This window comes from Macrobrachium rosenbergii, chromosome 23 (assembly GCF_040412425.1).
Source record: "Macrobrachium rosenbergii isolate ZJJX-2024 chromosome 23, ASM4041242v1, whole genome shotgun sequence".
Taxonomy (NCBI): Eukaryota; Metazoa; Arthropoda; class Malacostraca; order Decapoda; family Palaemonidae; genus Macrobrachium; species Macrobrachium rosenbergii.
Genome location: NC_089763.1, coordinates 2,996,705 through 3,014,127, shown reverse-complemented (window position 1 = coordinate 3,014,127; position 17,423 = coordinate 2,996,705). Strand labels below are relative to the sequence as shown.

At 45.6% G+C, this 17,423-nt stretch overlaps 1 protein-coding gene across 1 annotated transcript in view; it reads left to right on the top strand.

Moving 5' to 3' along the window:
- Positions 1–17,073, top strand: part of LOC136851234 (5' exonuclease Apollo-like) — a 312,431-nt gene extending 295,358 nt beyond the window's left edge. The window contains exon 6 of the mRNA XM_067125186.1: positions 15,199–17,073. Within this exon, the coding sequence (XP_066981287.1) occupies positions 15,199–16,206 (1,008 nt within the window). The 3' untranslated portion in view covers positions 16,207–17,073. The remainder of the gene's footprint in view (positions 1–15,198) is intronic.
- Positions 17,074–17,423: the final 350 nt, after the last annotated feature.

Genomic DNA, 17,423 nt, shown 5'->3' with positions numbered 1-17,423 from the left:
TCGACTGCCAGTCCGAAGTGGGCGAGGAAGTCCGCACCCAGGAGCGGGGTCCTAACGTCTGCAATGATGAAGTTCCACTTGTATCTCCTGCCCAGGATGGAGACCGACAAGAGCCTGGTGCAGTAGGAGAGGATGGGGGACCCGTTGGCAGCCGGGTCTGGTGGGCACCTGCGGTCCTCTCTGGAAGGCAGGAACACTGACTGCATGGCCCCAGTGTCGATCAGCATCATCCTGTCGGAGATAGTGTCGCGGACATAGAAGGCTACTGGTGCGGGGCTCCTGGGAGTTTTGGATGCTGCTGCCATGGCGGCCTGTGAGGGTGGCTGCCGCCTCCCCCGTTTTTTGGATGGGTGAAAAGTCAGGGTAGTAGCAAAGCCCTGGCCTTTCCTTCTTCTGGTGGTGGGGTGGCCGCCTCCTGTCGACGACGTTGATGCACTCTGTGGCGGGGTCCTCCGGCTGGAGGCGGTTGATGGGGTGTACGGGTTTGGATGCCCGCTTCGCCACCCTTGTGGAGTCCATCAGCTGCTGCGCCACCCTTATCAGGTCCTCGACCGGCAGGGTGTATGGCTCCGTGATCTGCCCACGGACCTCTGGGAGCAGCTGCCGCAGGAGGATCTCCCTTGACAGGCTAATCTCTTTGTGCCCTTTTCCAACCAGAGAGAGAGAGAGAGAGAGAGAGAGAGAGAGAGAGAGAGAATGAATTACCACTACGACTTACATTCAGCCATTCTTGTGCTGGCACGAGAGAGAGAGAGAGAGAGAGAGTTTATCTTTTTAATCTCTCGAGGAATGTTAATCCATTTCTCTTTACTGCGACTGACAACAAAAAATTGTTTTTTTCTTTGTCTTCCAAAGATGTAGGCTACTACTACTTTTACTAAGCAGTTTTAAAGCACCATGAACACACACACACACACGCAGTGTGCATAGGTAAAGAGACTCAAATTAGCAGTATCTTTTCCTGTGAGAGTGATGGGCTGAACTTAGTATCGATTTATAGTATATCTATCCATTTCTCATTCTACCTTTTGGCGAGAGAGAGATATACTATATCTATCCATTTCTCATTCTACCTTTTGGAGAGAGAGAGAGAGAGAGAAACTGATCTTCTGCCCTTAGTTTGCTTTGAAAATGCATAAATGTTGTAATTTCAGTATATTACTGTATTATTATTATTTAATCTTATTAATATTTGAAAATTAGCACTTATTAGGTAAGTCATTTATATATCATACAAACGTAGTAGGTCGTCATCTCCCACAAATTTGTTAGAAAAATCTTATGCAGTCATTCTCTCTCCACGTCAGAGATAGAGAAAAAAAAAATACTACGCACCCTCTTCATAGTGTATGCAAAGCCCGTAAGGTACAAGCTTTGTGATTGGTTAAAACCTTCCTGCCAATAGCTTGTCGTCAAGGAGGGCGGGAAGGGGAAGAGGGGGTTGTTACAAGTTGTTATTGGCTACTGCCAGTGCTGCCAGCCAATAGTGTATCGTCATGCAGAGAAGGGGTTGCTACGAGCTCTCTTATTGGCTGCTTCTAATCCCCCGAGCCGGTATCGTCATAAGCCTACATCAAAGCCATAAAAAAAAATTGCCACACAAGCGATGATGGGATTTTAGTATATTTTTGTTTATATACAGTAATCGATATTTTTTTGAAGGATATATGCAATACACAGAGAGATATGGGCAGTTGGCCTTACTTGAATCTCAGAAGTGAAATTATTCGTGAATTATTTGAGAACAGAGAGAGAGAGAGAGAGAGAGAGAGAGAGAGAGAGAGAGAGAGAGAGAGAGAGAGAGAGAGGATGAATGAAGTGATTACATCGGTAAGCAGTTTTATGATTCACGGGATTTTAATTTAACTTTTATCGATACTTTGCTGTGGTTACTTAATATTAATATTTTAAAATTAGTAAACAGTTTTTTCATCATAAAAAATTTATTTAGTCATGAAAATAAAATAAAAATCAGTAATTAGTGAAAATTGCTCTATGAAAAAATCCGCGAATGTACATTTTCTTCCGTCGTATGCTTTGAACACCGAGTCGTCCCAAATATTACCGCCGAGAATCATAAGAAAACTTTAGTTTTAATCCGTTGGGTGTCTTTAAAACGACAAATCCTGTATTTATATTGAGTTTCTCATAATAAAAACCCTCCAAATATCGACCATTCTGCTGTTTTGGATACATATTTCTTCTGATCGTCGTCGGACTGGCGTCGTCCGAAATACCGTCGAAAATCGTAAGAAAACCTTACTTTTAATCCTTGGGGTGTCTTGAAAATAATGAATGCTGCATTTATATTGAGTTTCTCATAATAAAAACCCTCCAAATATTGACCATTCTGCTGTTTTGGATGCATATTTCCTCTGATCGTCGTCGGAGTGGCGTCGGAGTACCATCGAAAATCGTAAAAAAACCTTATTTTTAATCCTTTGGGTGCCTTGGAAACAATTTATCCTGTATTTACATTGAGTTTTTCAACAGAAAACCCTCCAAAATTGACCATTCTGCCATTCTGGAGCCATATTTCTTTCGTCGGACCGGCGTTGTCAGCGTCGTAAACCTGGAACATGCGTTGTAACCCAGGAAATTATTTTTTTATGAATATATTTGAATAGCGTCGTAGACTCGGAACGTCATAAGCCAAGCCTGTCGTAAACCGGAGACTGTCTGTCATATAATTTATGAACACAGCGATCAGCTGCAATTTGCATTCTTGATATGTTTACATTCTTACAGTTATCAGCTGATTGCATTTTGCCGACATCGTCACAACCATTAGTTGCTAAATGAAATGCACGTAGGAGATTTGTAGCTTTTTGTAAATTATCAGAGCTTGGTTTAAAAATGCAATTTATTTATAAATACAGTAAATTAAAGGAAGTAAATTTGTGGTTTCATATAAGTAACTTAGCAAGTAATTACATAGCTATACTTTTAACCATGCTCGGCAGCCTTTTATTTAAAAATTCAGGTAGTATTTCCATAATTAGTGTAGGTGACAAGCCCTGCCCACTTAACGGATAGTGTTGGAACGACGAAGTCGGTAGCGTCATTCTGTTTCTGCTGCAGCTTTTTTCACCGATTTTTGGTTATTTCTCGCCGGATTTCGTTGAAGTATTGTTGCTTTTGTGTAGCCTTCAAGCTTTTGTTTGCTTTTGTCAGCTTTTTGGAATTAGATATGTCTGATTCGAGTGCTTCTAGTGTTTGCTCTTCTAGCAAAGGCTGTAGAACTAGATTGACTAAGATGTGTTATGACTCACACACTATGTGCAGTAATTGTAGAGGGCAAGTATGTTCTAAGGAGAATACTTGTGATGAGTGCAAGGATTGGGATGAGAGAAACTGGAAGGCTCTTGAATCTCACATTAGTAAGCTTGAAAGGGATAGGAAGAGAAAGACGGCCTCTAGGCCAAGCGTAGGGCTTCTGTTAGCCTAGATTCTACCCCTAAGCCTAAGTCAAATCTCAGTCTTACTGTTCCTTCTTCCCCTGTTCCCACCCTTTCTCCTATTTCTAGCCCTCCTACTATCAATCCACTTACTCCCGTGCCCGGCTCCCTGGCTTTCGACCCCAGTGCCATTGCCAACCTTGAATCCAGGCTTGATAAGAAGTTAAACCTGTTAATGCATACCGTGTCTGAGATAGGGACGTCCCTGAAAATCCTAATGGACGAAGTGTTTTGTGATAAAATGTCTAGTGAAGTGCAAGTGGAGGAGGTGGCTACCCATCTCGCCGGCTCTCCTAGACAGTCACTGTCCCGCTCCCCTAAACCTGTGAGAAGACATAGTGAAAGTCCAAGGGAGGCTGGTGGGGTTTGCCCATGGGTAGTTGCCCCCTCAGTTGAGCCTGTTGCATGAACTCAGGTGTCGACAGACAGCCATCGGAAAGGCCTGTCTCTGGATGTGCATCATTTGTTGTCAAGTCTGAATTCGGATTCCAACTCCAGGCGCCACAGGTGCTTTCTTGATTCGTCCCAGCCATTGAAGAGGCAAGCTGACGACGTCGGCCGCTCTTCTCCGCTGCCTGTTAAGTGGTACAAGGAGGCACTTCACAGTCCACTGCCTTCTCCCAGCTATGCTGTGGAGCCCTTTGTCTTTGCCCTGGCACAATTTCCTTCTCACTCATGGGATTTGCCAGAAGTATTCTCTCCAGAATGCCCTTGTGTTGAGTGCCCTTCTTTGGATCTCAAGCGCCCAAAGGACCACTTCTTGCGAGCGCCTGTCATCTAAGTGCCCATCTCTTCCTGAACGCCCAGAGCCCGAGTACCCAGTGCCAGCTCCTGAGTGCCCGGAGCCACTTCCTGAGCACCCACCGCCAACTCCCAAGCACCCAGCACCACTGGCCAAGCGCCTAGCGCCAACTCCCGAGCGACCGGCGCCAACCCTTCATCACCTGACTACTTCTCCTGAGCGCCAAGCAGTCACCTTGGAACAAGGTGTGCGTTCTTCATGCCCATCAAGAAACAATTGTCTGAAATCATGAGTTTCCTCAAGAAAACTCATGCCTCCAAGCCTGCTCATGACTTATCCCCTTCTCCGATCGCTTCTGAAGAAGAAGAAGAGTTCAACCGAGACCCTGCTCCCCCTTCGGCATATGCAGCTCTCTTTTGCTACCTGTTGGCGAGTTTTCTGCCTTTTTTCACTCCAGCTGCACCGGTCTCGCCTGCTTCTTCCTTGCTGATGAGGAAATTCCCAGAAGATAGCTTCAGGCTTCTCAAGATGGTCCTTTCCTTGTCGTCTAAAAAGGCGATCAAGGAAATCGGAGACTGGCTCTCTGCTAAGAGGGAACAAGGTAAAGCCACTTTTGCCCATCCTCCCTCCCATCTGGTTAAGAGGAGATAACCTGTTGTATGCCACCAGGGAAGCTCCCTCTTTGGGAGTCGCTGCCTCCTCCCAAGGGGACTTCTCCAGCCACATCGACTCTTCCCCACATCGACTCTTCCCGTCGCTCGGCCTTCGCTTTGGTGAAGATTATGTTCTCTTCGGCAGAGCTGGACCACCTAGTTAAGAGGCTCTTCAAGGTTTACAAGGTTTTTAGCTTCCTTGACTGGACAGTAGGAGCCCTCGCCAAGAAGGTTGAAGACCACAAGGATATGGATCAGCACTTCGTGACAGATTTGTTTGGAGTTCCGTGGTGCACTGACAAAGCTATCAGGGATGGCTCTTCAGAACTTGTGTGCCTTTTCTCTTTCAAGGTTCTGAAGAAAAGAGAACTTTGATGTTCCTTCACCACAAGAGGAGTCACACAGTCACAGAGGTTGGCGTTATTATATTCGTCTTTGAGTTCACTTCACCTTTTCCCCTCAGTCGATTGTGGAAGAAATCACTTCGGACCTTCATAAGAAGTCGACTCAAGACCTCTTAGCACAATCTTCTGAGCACCCCAAGGTTTTGTCATCGTTGTTGTTTGTGCCTAAGATGGTCTCTCCACTTCAACAACATCCCTTTCGTGGAAGCAAGCCCAAGTCGCAACCCAGGCCGGTTCTCAGCCAGAGCCATCAAGGGAAGGGAGTCCTTCATCCCCCAGTAGGAGCCAGACTTCTCCATTTTTGGGAGAAATGGAGCCACAGAGGGGCTGACTGGTGGATTGTCAAGATTCTGAAGGAGGGCTATTCCGTCCCCTTCATGAAGAACCCTCCTTTGGTCACTTTTCCCATCGTCTTGACAGCCTACTCAAAAGGCTCAGAGAAGCATTTGGCCCTTTTGAAGGAGTATCCTCTCTCCATCTAAAGAGAGCCATAGAAGAAGTCGAGGACACCTGCACAGAGGGATTCTACAATCATCTGTTTGTAGTCCCTAAAGCGTTGGGGGTTGGAGACCAGTCCTCGATGTAAGCACCCTCAGTTTCTTCATAAGGAAGACAAAGTTCAAGATGGAGACGAACCAGTCAATCTTATCATCCATTCACCCAGGCGATTTGATGATAACGCTGGATACGAAAGACACATACTTCCATATCCCCATCCATCCGAACTCCAGGAAGTATCTCAGGTTCATCTTCGAGGGTCAAAGTATGTCAGTTTCTGGCTCTCAGCTTCGGCCTCTCCACGGTATCTCAGGTGTTTACTCAAGTCCTCGCCCATCTTGCAAAATGGCTTCATCTGATCGGCATCAACATAAGCCTTTATCTGGATGACTGGCTTCTTAGATCCCCTTTGAAAGAGAGTGCACGGAGGACTTGCAGTCCATTCTTCGCCTTACTCAGGAGCAAGGAATACTCGTAAATCTCCAAAAGTCCCAGTTATCCCCAACAAAAGAGATTCTCTGTTTGGGGATGATTCTCAATTCTCAGACTTTTCAGGCTTTTCCTTTCCCAAAGAGATTCACCAACTGCCTCAAGATTGTGACGCCAGATAACTCTCAATTAATCAATCAATCAATCAACTGCCTCAAGATGATCTGCAGTTTTCTCACCCTCTCATCTTGTTCGGTCCATCAATGGATAAGCCTACTAGGGACTCTAGCGTCCATAGAGACGTTCGTCAAGCTGGGCAGGCTCCACATGAGAGTCCTCCAATTCTATCTAAAAGCCAACTGGGACAGGGAAACCCAACTGGACTCTGTCATGTTTCCCATCATTCTGGAAATCAAATTAGACCTCCAGTGGTGGCTGTCTGAAGGAAGACTTTCGCAGGGAAAGTTTCTTCTTCCTCTTGAGCCCCAACCTAGATTTTTACTCAGGCACTTTGGATCTAGGCTGGGGAGCCCTTCTGAGAAGTCAGGAAGTATCTGGGACGTGGTCCCCAGAAGAACAGAACCTTCATATCAGTGTCAGGGAGTTAAAGGCCATTCATCTAGGACTTCAGTACTTCTCGACCATGATCTACAACAAGACGGTGGTAGTCCTTGCAGACAAAACCACTGCACTATTGTATATCTGAAAGCGGGGAGGCACTCATTCCTTTTCTCTCTGCCAGGCAGCAAAGGATCTTCTTCTTTGGGCAGGCCAAAATCGAGTGATGCTGGTCACTCGGTTCATTCAAGGGAAACTGAACGTTCTCGCAGACGAACTGAGCCGTCGGAAGCAGGTCCTTCCCACTGAGTGGACATTAGATCCCATTGTCTGCCTTGACCTTTGGAAATTATGGGGCAAACCGATGTTGGACCTGTTTGCCACTTCCAGAAACCACCGTCTTCCTCTCTTTTGCTCTCCAGCCCTGGATCCCCTGGCATGGGCAACAGACACCTTGCTTCAGGTCTTGTCAGGTTTGGATCTGTATGCCTTCCTGCCCCTCAGCATGGTGAGGGAAGTGTTGAACAAGTTCGGCTTACACCACAACACGTTGATGACCCTCATAGCCCTGTTTTGGCCTATGAAGGAATGGTTCCCAGACCTTCTTTGGCTTTTGGTGGACTTCCTGAGGCTACTTCCCCGAAAACCGTGGCTACTCAAATAATCTCACTTCAAGAGATACCGCGACGTCTACCAAGCAAAGTGTACAGTTATTCACAGATGGTGTCTCAGACATAATGTCTCGTCTTCTGAGACATCTTTAACACAAATACTGTAGTGGACTTCTTCCCCTATCTGAGGACTTTGAGAGGTCTATCCTTGTCCACCATTAAAGGGTATCGAGCCATGCATAGCTCAGTTTTTAAGCGCAGAGGTCTGGACCTGTCCTCAAACCCGGATCTTGATGACCTCATCAAGTCATTCGACACTTCTAAACAGAAGGAGGCCGATCTACTTTCCTGGAACCTAGACATTGTGCTCAAGTGGCTCACAGGTCCTCCTTTCGAACCCCTTGGTTCCTCTTCCTTAAAGGACCTTACTCAGAAAACACTCTTCCTTATAGCTTGCAAGTGACCTGCAAGCTATTGACAAGAGGGTAGGCTTCTCCCAAGGAGATGCAGTGTGCTCTTTTACCCTAGGTTTCCTAGCCAAGAACAAGGACCCACCCAAGCCCTGGCCTTGTTCCTTCCACCTTAAGAGTTTAATGGAAATCCTGGGCTGGAGGAAGAGGAAAGGGTTCTTTGCCCCATCAGAGCCCTAAGATATCTGTGAGGGAACGAGAAGATCAGAGGGCCATCCAGCAACCTGATGAAGAGTTAGAGGGATTTATTTCTGGTGGTAGAAATTCATTTCTCGCTATAATGTGGTTCGGATTCCACAATAAGCTGTAGGTCCCGTTGCTAAGTAACCAATTGGTTCTTAGCCACGCAAAATAAGTCTAATCCTTCGGGCCAGCCCTAGGAGAGCTGTTAATCAGCTCAGTGGTCTGGTAACCCTAAGGTATACTTAACTTTAGCAACGGTCCATTCCACAGGGCGATAGGTGACTCAGGACCTACAGATCTGGCGAAGCGAGAGAGAACGGCATCCCTTCGCTTTAGCACCAGGTTCGCAGTCTGGTGAGCGAGGTAGGAGATAGCCTTGCCCCCAGACTGGCACAGTCTCCCAAAGGCGGAGTCCTCCCCAGGTACAATAGCGCCTGAGGAAGCAGCTACCTTCGATACTGTGAAGGACCACAGATCGAGCCAGGAGACTGCTTGGAAGGCCGCCATGGCAGTGGCTTCCAGGGTTGCAGCTTCTTGCTGAGAGAGGGAGATACTCTCTGCAGTTAATTGCTGCAACAACAGACCCGGATCCAGACGAGTCAGGTCCAGGTCAACCTGCTTAGTCAGTAATATCCCTTCAACTGGTGTGTAGAAGCGCTTCTGTCGAGGCAGAGGAGGAGGAAGAAGCTTGTCCGAGCGGCTCAAACGAAGCGAACTGTCTTGCCCAGACACAAGACCATTCACCTGGTCGAGTACCCCCTCGGCAAGCGTGGACCACGGCAGCCCCACCGAAGCCTTGGGTTCCTTCTTGGGTCCCCAAAAGGATTTGAGGCGCGAAGGACGATCCACAGACGAGGCCGTGGTCCCTTCCCCGAGGTCATTGTGCTGACGAATCAGCGCGATAACCTCCACAAAAGTCCTCTGTATTTCGGGGGTGTCCGCATCCTGGGGCAGAGGACCCCCAAGTCCCTCCAGAGTGCGGTCCTCCCGAACTACTCTCCCCGCAGGAGGGAGAACCTCGGCAGACCCCCGTGAACCTTCCTGAACCACGCGGGCGTAAGACCTGGTCGAGCCGAGAACCGAGCCAGGTTCATACCCCCACACGGTAGAACTCTGAGGAGAACACTCCCCAGAGTTCCTCCTCTCCAACTTGCGCCCCCTGGAAGAAACCGAAGGGGCAGAGGGGACAGGCGAGGAAGATTGGGCGCTCCCACTGGTTTTACTGGCAGAACCAGCAGAGGCAGTGGGCCGAGAGCGGTCACCAACCCGCGGTGATGACGAGCTCCCGGGTTGAGGAGACTGCTTTCGCCCAGGCGAAGCAATCTCCCGAGGAGAGTGGAGCGGCTCGCGAGAGCCGAGCTGCGCACTTGCCTCCACCGAGCCAGGCTGGCCGTGCGGACGTGGCTGGGGACGTGGAGGAGTCGAGCGCGCGGCTGGCTGGCGTGAGCTTGCGCTGTCCTCTGGACACGCCCCAGTCTTCTTCGAGGCCGTAGCCTCTTGGGAAGACTGAACAGGGGACCTCTTCTCCACCTCTCCTTGCGTTCGGCCCCGGGGGCCAAAGCGCTATCCCGGGAACCTGACTTGGCACTTAAAGGAGTGCCAGCAGGAAGAGCCGGAGCACCTGCATGCCCAGGCTCTTTCTCTCGCCCCACGCCCTGGTCTGTACGGCGAGAAGTTTCTCCCGTATCAGACTGGGGTACCCGGGTCTCCTTGGGGACCCGGGTACTCGGAGCAACTCGCGAACGAGTGTCCGACGTGGACTCGCTGGCCTTCGAAGCAGGAATTTTCTTAGGCACAAAAGGGGGTGCAGGCCTTGGTCTGCACGCCCTTGGCTCCTGATGCCACTGACCCGGAGGCCAGGGCAGCCGTTCCCTGATCCGAGGATCGGGAAGAGCCGACGAGAGATCCCACTGCCTTCCCTGTGGAAGGAGGCAGACCCTTACAAGCCTCGGTGTGAGGCTTCTTAGTGGGGAAGAGGCAGGCTTCTTCTTCTTCGGCTGCGAAGCCTCAGAAGGAGAAGCGGAAGAGGCAGCAGACGAAGACAGTGATGATGACGAAGACGAAGATGAAGACGACGACACCTTCCTAGACCTCCTCTTCTTCTTCTTCTTCTTCACTATCTGCTTCAGGAATGCTGTCAGGTCCCCAAGCCAGGAGAGCGTGGCCGAAGACTCAGGAACAGCAGGAGGGGCTGCAGCAGAAGGTACATCCCGGGCAGAAACCGCGGAGCTCGAGCCAGCATTTGCCTGGGTGGAAGCAGCTGCGCGTCGGCCAGGAACAAAAGTGGGCGGGGCCGGGAATGCAGGCGCCGCCCCTCCCGCGTGGATAGTCATGTCAGGCCGCGCCAGGGTCGATGGGATGGGGACAGGAACAGGCGAAGGGCCGAGCTGGAACGTAAGGCGAGGAACAGTAGATGTAGACAAGCCAGGGTCAGCAACGGGGGCAGCGACAGTCACATACGGGTATGATGACATCACCATGTAGGCAGGGCCAGCTCGCGTGAATGGGGCCAGGAAGCCAGGCGGCAGCGGTACAGCGTGTTGCAACGCAGGGAACTCCGAAACCTGGGTGTCAAGGTGTGATGCTACCGACACCGGGAGCTGTGCAAACCTGGACATGGTGACGGTCGTAGTAGTGGCTGTCATTGTCGAGTGAGTGGTAACTGGAGCGGGGGGCAGCGGAGCCAATCTCTCCAGTGACGTGCCAGGTAGGCCCAGGTGTAGCCAGGTTGAGGTTGGGTTCAAAGCCTGGCTATCCAGCCCAAGACCTGAAGCGAGAGTCGGGTTAGTACAGGAAGCCTCCACCCGCTCCGAAGGAAAAACTCCCCTCCGGAACGGGAAGAGACCTCTGAGAGGATGTCCCGGTCCAACTCTCCCCTGCGCCCTTCCATAAACAATGAAACGAAAGAGGAAGGGGAGGGGGAGTCCTCACCTGAGGGAGAGGGAGCAAGTAGGGGAAGTTCGATGGGAGGGAGAAACGAGCCCGACACATTCGCCACCACTGGAGTCGTCGGGGGCATGTTTCCCTCGGACGACTCCTTGGTAGGCTTACGACGGTAACGTCTCCTCCCCTCGAACTTCCCCCATTGCTCTGGGGACCAAGAGCAACACTCACTACAAGGGTCGTCGCATGAACACACGTCCCCTGCAAGATGTACAGAGGGCGTGTGGTCCACGTCGACTCTAGACCGAAAAGAGTTACATTTTTTCCCCCCTACCCCAGGACATACACGCTGGAGATAGGAAGGTTTGGATGATTTATCCATAACAAGGGTAAAATTTCCCACCAATTACGAAGAAAAGAAAGCTGTCAGGCAGAGAGCGGCAAAGAACAACATCCGTGCGCTACGATGGCTGAAAGCAAATTGGAATGTTTACATCCTGGCAGGCGGTACTCCCGCCTCTCGGATAGTAGTTAACTGCCTAACCACCTTGTTTGAAGTTCAACGGCCGTTTCCAGCCTACGCCTGAAAGTAATCCCTAGTGCAAAGGATCGAGGGTTTGTATATTGTGTCGGAACAAACACTGAATAATAATCTTGCCCCATATAAATAAAGTATCTAGAGATTCATTTCGCTAACTAGAAGCAAGAAAAGAGCTCTGAACCGCGTTAAATACGGCGAAATAAACTTATCGCGTAATTGATTTCCAAACCAAAACATTGATCACTATGATCGCAATTTGTAATACAAAAGCAATATAAGAATATATACAATATTATTGGGTACAGTGAAGTAAAGCATAACATTTTAAAAGATCCTTGGAAAAGATGCATATTCATTATGCTGATGTTTGTATAATACAATATTAATATGTGAATAAAGAGTGCAGTATAATGTAGGCTAGGCTACCATATATGTATACGATGTATCATAGTGTGGGCTAAGTTAATTCTTGTTTGTTATTCAGTTTCTTCGTATTGAATTATCATAAGTCAATCTGCATGAACCTCCAGAATTAGCTGATATTAATAATTACTATACCGTATATGTGTATAGTTTACAGTGTAGGCTAGGCTACCATATATGTATACATGGTATTGAATACCATAGTGTAGGCTAGCCTATATTCGAGATACTTTTTTTCCAACAAACGATGGTTTTTTTGGAACCCAACACCATCGTAAGTAGGATAATACCTGTATAAGCATTTTTATGGGTTTTTTTAACTATCAAAATAGGCAGTTCTAAGTCTTTTGAGAAGGGTGTTAAGTATTCACGGATTTTAGCTGTTCACGGGGGGGCTGCGGTACTATCCCTTCAAATACAGGGGGTTTACTGTACATGATATATATTCTGTATAATTGACATTTTTAATTGTTCAGCCCATGTAAGCAGCTGTTTCTCTCTCTCTCTCTCTCTCTCTCTCTCTCTCTCTCTCTCTCTCTCTCTCTCTCTCTCTCTCTCTCTATTATTGGCTGGAAGGGTTAGAAGTAGCGACTCACACAACAGGGTATAAATAAAGGATATGTTACCTGAACGCTGATTGGCTTGTAGCACGACGCTCAATTGGTTGCTGATTGGCTTGTAGCTCCTATGCTTTTTGAGAGAGTTTCACATGTTTTTTATGACTGATTTTAGTTTAATGGTCACTGATACTGTATATTCTTATGACCTACTTTTGTGAATTAATCTTTACTGATTTGTGTGTACATACTTTCACTAGTGTATTAATATGTATTTTTAATGTGCATATGTATTTTTGTCCTCTCTCTCTCTCTCTCTTGGGGGTAACTTGATTAGTTTTCACAAGTAGCTGTGAGCCACATATTTTAAGGGTAAAAATGTAAGATGACTTTGAAATGATATCAAAGTGTTCTAGGATAATAGATGAAGGTATATTTTAATACACAGTTATAAGCATTTTAGTTCAAGGTCTGTACTCAGTTCACCCCTTCTCTCTCTCTCTCTCTCTCTCTCTCTCTCTCTCTCTCTCTCTCTCTCTCTCTCTCTCTCTCTCTCTCTCTCTCTCTCTCTCTCCATGACGACAGCTATTGGCTGGAAGAAGCCAATCACACAGTAGGGTACCAGCTTTCCTCGATGCTGATTGGCTTAAAATAGGGAATTACATATTAGCGTTTTTACAGGGGGAGAGGGTTTCCAATATATCTCGGATTGTTAGTATTTTGCAGGGGTTTGTGGTCCCTAACCCCCTCGAATAAAAGGGGTTGACTGTACCTGAATATCTTAATAGTTTTATCACAAAAAATGCATTTAGTCGCGAAAATGATATGAAAATACAGCAATTTGTGAATATTTCTCTATGAAAAATACAGCGAATAGGCGAATTTTCATGAGTAGTGTGTATCTGTGTTCCATAGAGAAATCCACGAATAGGTGAGTCCGCAAATCCAGAACCGAGAAGTAGGCGGGGATCACTGTAGTAATGAATTCTTGGACAAGTCACAAGGTTGGTAAGTGTGATTTAATGTATGAAGATTTGCATTTAACCTAAAGAACTTTTGCTTCTAGGTCTTTTTATTAGTAAAAGCTAACTTAGACATAATATGCATTGGTAGTGGTATCTACCGGAACTGAGACAGGCATAGAGAGCCTAGCCTAGTTTAATCTGCTGAAAATACATCACGCACTATAGACTACACGATGTACAGTATATGATGAACGAAATGATGTCTTTGGACAAAATTTTAATGATTGCATGATACACGAGATCGGATGATACATAAGTATATAGCCTACGGCAATTACGGTTCTTTTGTATGCTTTACAGTATATTTTTAAGTTTCACAGAATGTTGTCTTTGGAAATAAAGTGTGCTTGTGTATTTATGGAGCGAGCTTCAGTTCTGAAATCTGAAAAAATCCAAAAACTGATATGACGTGTAGCACCGCCCTCATAGCCACTCAAGAACTAATGGTGGCTGATTATAAAAAAAGTGCTGGACAATGGGAGTTGCCAGACCATGGATTGCCGGATTTAAAAGGTTGGACTGTAATACTTTATCTAACTTTATGTAGTATTGTTATTTGTCACTCCACTACCATGCAAACATGATAGTTTTTTAGAATAAATTTTATATTTTGTACACAAAAACCAGTAATTTATACAGTATTACTGTTCAGTATATACAGTAGAACCAGTTATAATAATCACGTTAGGAAAGATAATTATTCCGTTACAGTAGTTGGTGAGAGAAACTTCTGACAGCAAGTCATTGTAATCAGCAATTAATGCACCACAATGATAAAGCTTACAGTAATATCCTAGAAGAGGAAGTGACATTGATGCCCTCATCTAATTTTAAAGTCAATAAGGAATTTCTATTCAGATTTCATTTTAATAATTTCTTTTATATTCCCCCTACCAGTTAAGCTGTTCATTTCACACTACCCATTTCTCTCAGTACCCTGCTATACATCAGTTTGAATTTTTACTCAGTGAAAAAGAAATTGCATGCAATCATGGGGTCATCTTCCGTTTAAGATAAATTTTGTTTTTGAAACACATGAAACTCGCTAAAAAAGAAAAAAATCATGTGATCCTTTCACAGGCACTATTACCTTTGAACCCATAAGTGTAATCATAGTTCATCAAGTTTATTTTCTGGATCTCTTGACATCCAACCACTCCAACTCCCTCCTCAACTGCTGCCTTAAATGCGTAATAGCTGATAGTGCCTCAGTGCTTGGCTTGGCAACTTCATTAAATTTCATAAATCGGGCAACCATGATCTCATTACTCGTGCAGTTGTGACAGGGCCACTAGGTTTCATTTATGTTCCCACCTCATTATAATGTTTAGGTGGAGATAATTGTGAAAATATTGTCTTCTAGTGGAGCAAGTATAATTGGTTACTGAAAGGGCAAAATGGAAGTGAGGCCAGAAGAAACTAGTTTCGAGACTATGCATATGGAGGCAGTGATAGTAACATGCTTGAACAACATGCTTGACTTATAAAGACAGGGAAAAGAAAGAGACATCAGGCATAAGTTTATTTCTACCTCATGTATTCCCTGGGTCCCAGAGTTTTCCAGATATAGATGATGATATACATTTGGATTATATTTTAAAATTATATACAGCATATTTATTTTTAGTGAAATTGTATCAAAGCAAATTTCCTAATGGATTTAATCCTTGACATAACTCAAATATTTTTTGAAGAGAGTTATTTCATGTGATGCATGGATTTTCCACGTGTGGAACCTAATAAGATTAATTTTTTTATTGCAGATAACTTCTCAGTCTCATAGTAAATGGAATGAAAGCACATCAACTGTGAGCATAATCCTGACTGCTCTTTTTGTTGGGTGGTGTCATGGCCCATATTCTGCATCAGCTTCTCGTGGCATGTATGTCGTTCCTTACAGTGATCATTCCTCATATTCAGAGCTACAGGAAATGGTAGCTTGCTTAGCCCCAAAACAAGTCTTACCGATAGTAAGGCAGTGGTCTTGTAAGGGTTGGTGGTCTGAAGATACAGCTCCAAATCAAAGCATTAAATGGGACATGAGTTTTTATGAGCATTTATTAACAAAGCCACCACCAGACTATTTTATCATTCCAAAAGCTGTAGAAAAGGCTATGAAAGAAGGTAGCAGATCATTTTATCATCCAGAGTTACGTCAGTGTAGACTTCGTCATGGTCTTATGCCCAGGCCAAGACTAGCTAAAAGAATTCCTCGTGGGGTGGTGTTTACTTCCCCTGAATTAAGAACAGTTTCACCAACACAAACAAACAGTACTAGCATTGATGATGCTCTTTCCATGCCATCTACACCTACACATACATTTTATCCTTTGAAATTTTGTGAAACCAATTTGAATTCATATAAACAGGTCATTCATACTACAGAGATGAAAGTTCCTGAAAGTTCATCTAGTAGTGTTCCAAGTGCTTCATCATCAACTCAGACATTACCTTGTACACTATGTACTCATAATGTTGTAACCAACGAGTATGTTCCATCATGCAGAGATTGTGGTACACAGACACTGAAACAGACACAACTTTCATCTAAGAAAAGGGCATCTACCAAAGAAACTAGCAGCATGGAAACTTTTGGAGTAGAGAACATCTATTCATTGCTAGGAAATATTAAATATGAATCTGTGGTTTCGACTGAAATGCTAATTTGTGAATTAGAAGAGGAATGCAAAAATAAAGAGAACTTTCAGGAGCTTCTAAAAAAGGCACATGCATTATGTGACAATTTGTGCTTAATAAGTTCATTGCATTAGCATTTAAGTTTAGTTGTGAGTAACCTTGCGTGACTGTGTATGGTGCCTGTATTGGAAGGTGGGGGATTTTATTATTTAATTTCTGATAAGAGTTTGCAGATATTTTTCAATAAACAAGGGCATTACGATAGCTTAAATCTGAATTTGAGCAGCCCTGAAAAGCCAAGTCTGATACAGTGTATGTAAAGTTTATAAAATGACAAATTTTTAATCAGTTTGTATTTTTCATAACTAACAAACCTGCGGTCTTAATGTAAGGGGAATTTCTCTAGAGCCTGCTGGAGTCCAGTTAAAAATAGCACAAGGATTTGGTTGCAACGAGAGACAGCTGAAGGAGGCATTTGTAGGTCGACGTGGCTTACCCCAGCCATGCTGCGATGTACCAGTTTTCTTCCAGCCCAGGTAACTGAATGAGGGTTGGCTTGAGGTGGGCCGTATAAGTTGAGACCGCAGGTTTGTTAGTTATTAAAAATGCAAATTGATTAAAAATTTGTCATTTGTTTATACACAGAACAAACCTTTGGTCTTAATGTAAGGGGAGACTTACTCTTGGAGGGAGGATAAAGTAAGCCTCAGAACAGACAGGAGGTTCGGCTCACCTGGGCTCAATTCCTGGCCAAAGATAGGACATAGGAAGGGGTCGCTTGCCTCTGATCTCTTAAGTAAAAGGGTACTCAACAGCCAGACATCCAGGCTAAGAGGCAGCGTGAACTCCTGTCTACATTGTGTCTTGGAGGAAGGCAAAGAACTTGTAATTGTCATAGACAATAAAACTTACGTTAGCCACCAACCTTGTCTGTTGTCAGTTCCTCTCTCCCCTTGTAAGAAGAGGAAGGGACTTGCTTCTATTAAGGAATTTATATTGTGTAGGAACAATCAACAATAGCAAAATAGAATGGGAGCTCACTCACCTGTATCTAACCAGTTCCAGCACATGATGGATTCAATCTCTCCATTGCCTGCCGGTAGAGGAGAAAAAGAAATAGAAAGGAAGAACAGTCATCCCATTCACTCTCACTTTCATAACCGTCATCTTGGGTAAGATACAAACTGTCCTATTAGGGGCACTGGATGAGCTTCACAACTTGTTGAGCAGCCACCACCGGTCTCAAGGAAAAAAGTGTCCAAGGACCTGTGGGCAACGTCCCGCAGATAAAAGGATGTGAAGGCGGTTTAATGAAGCTAAGTCAAAATCCTGTGAACTGACAAGTTTTTTT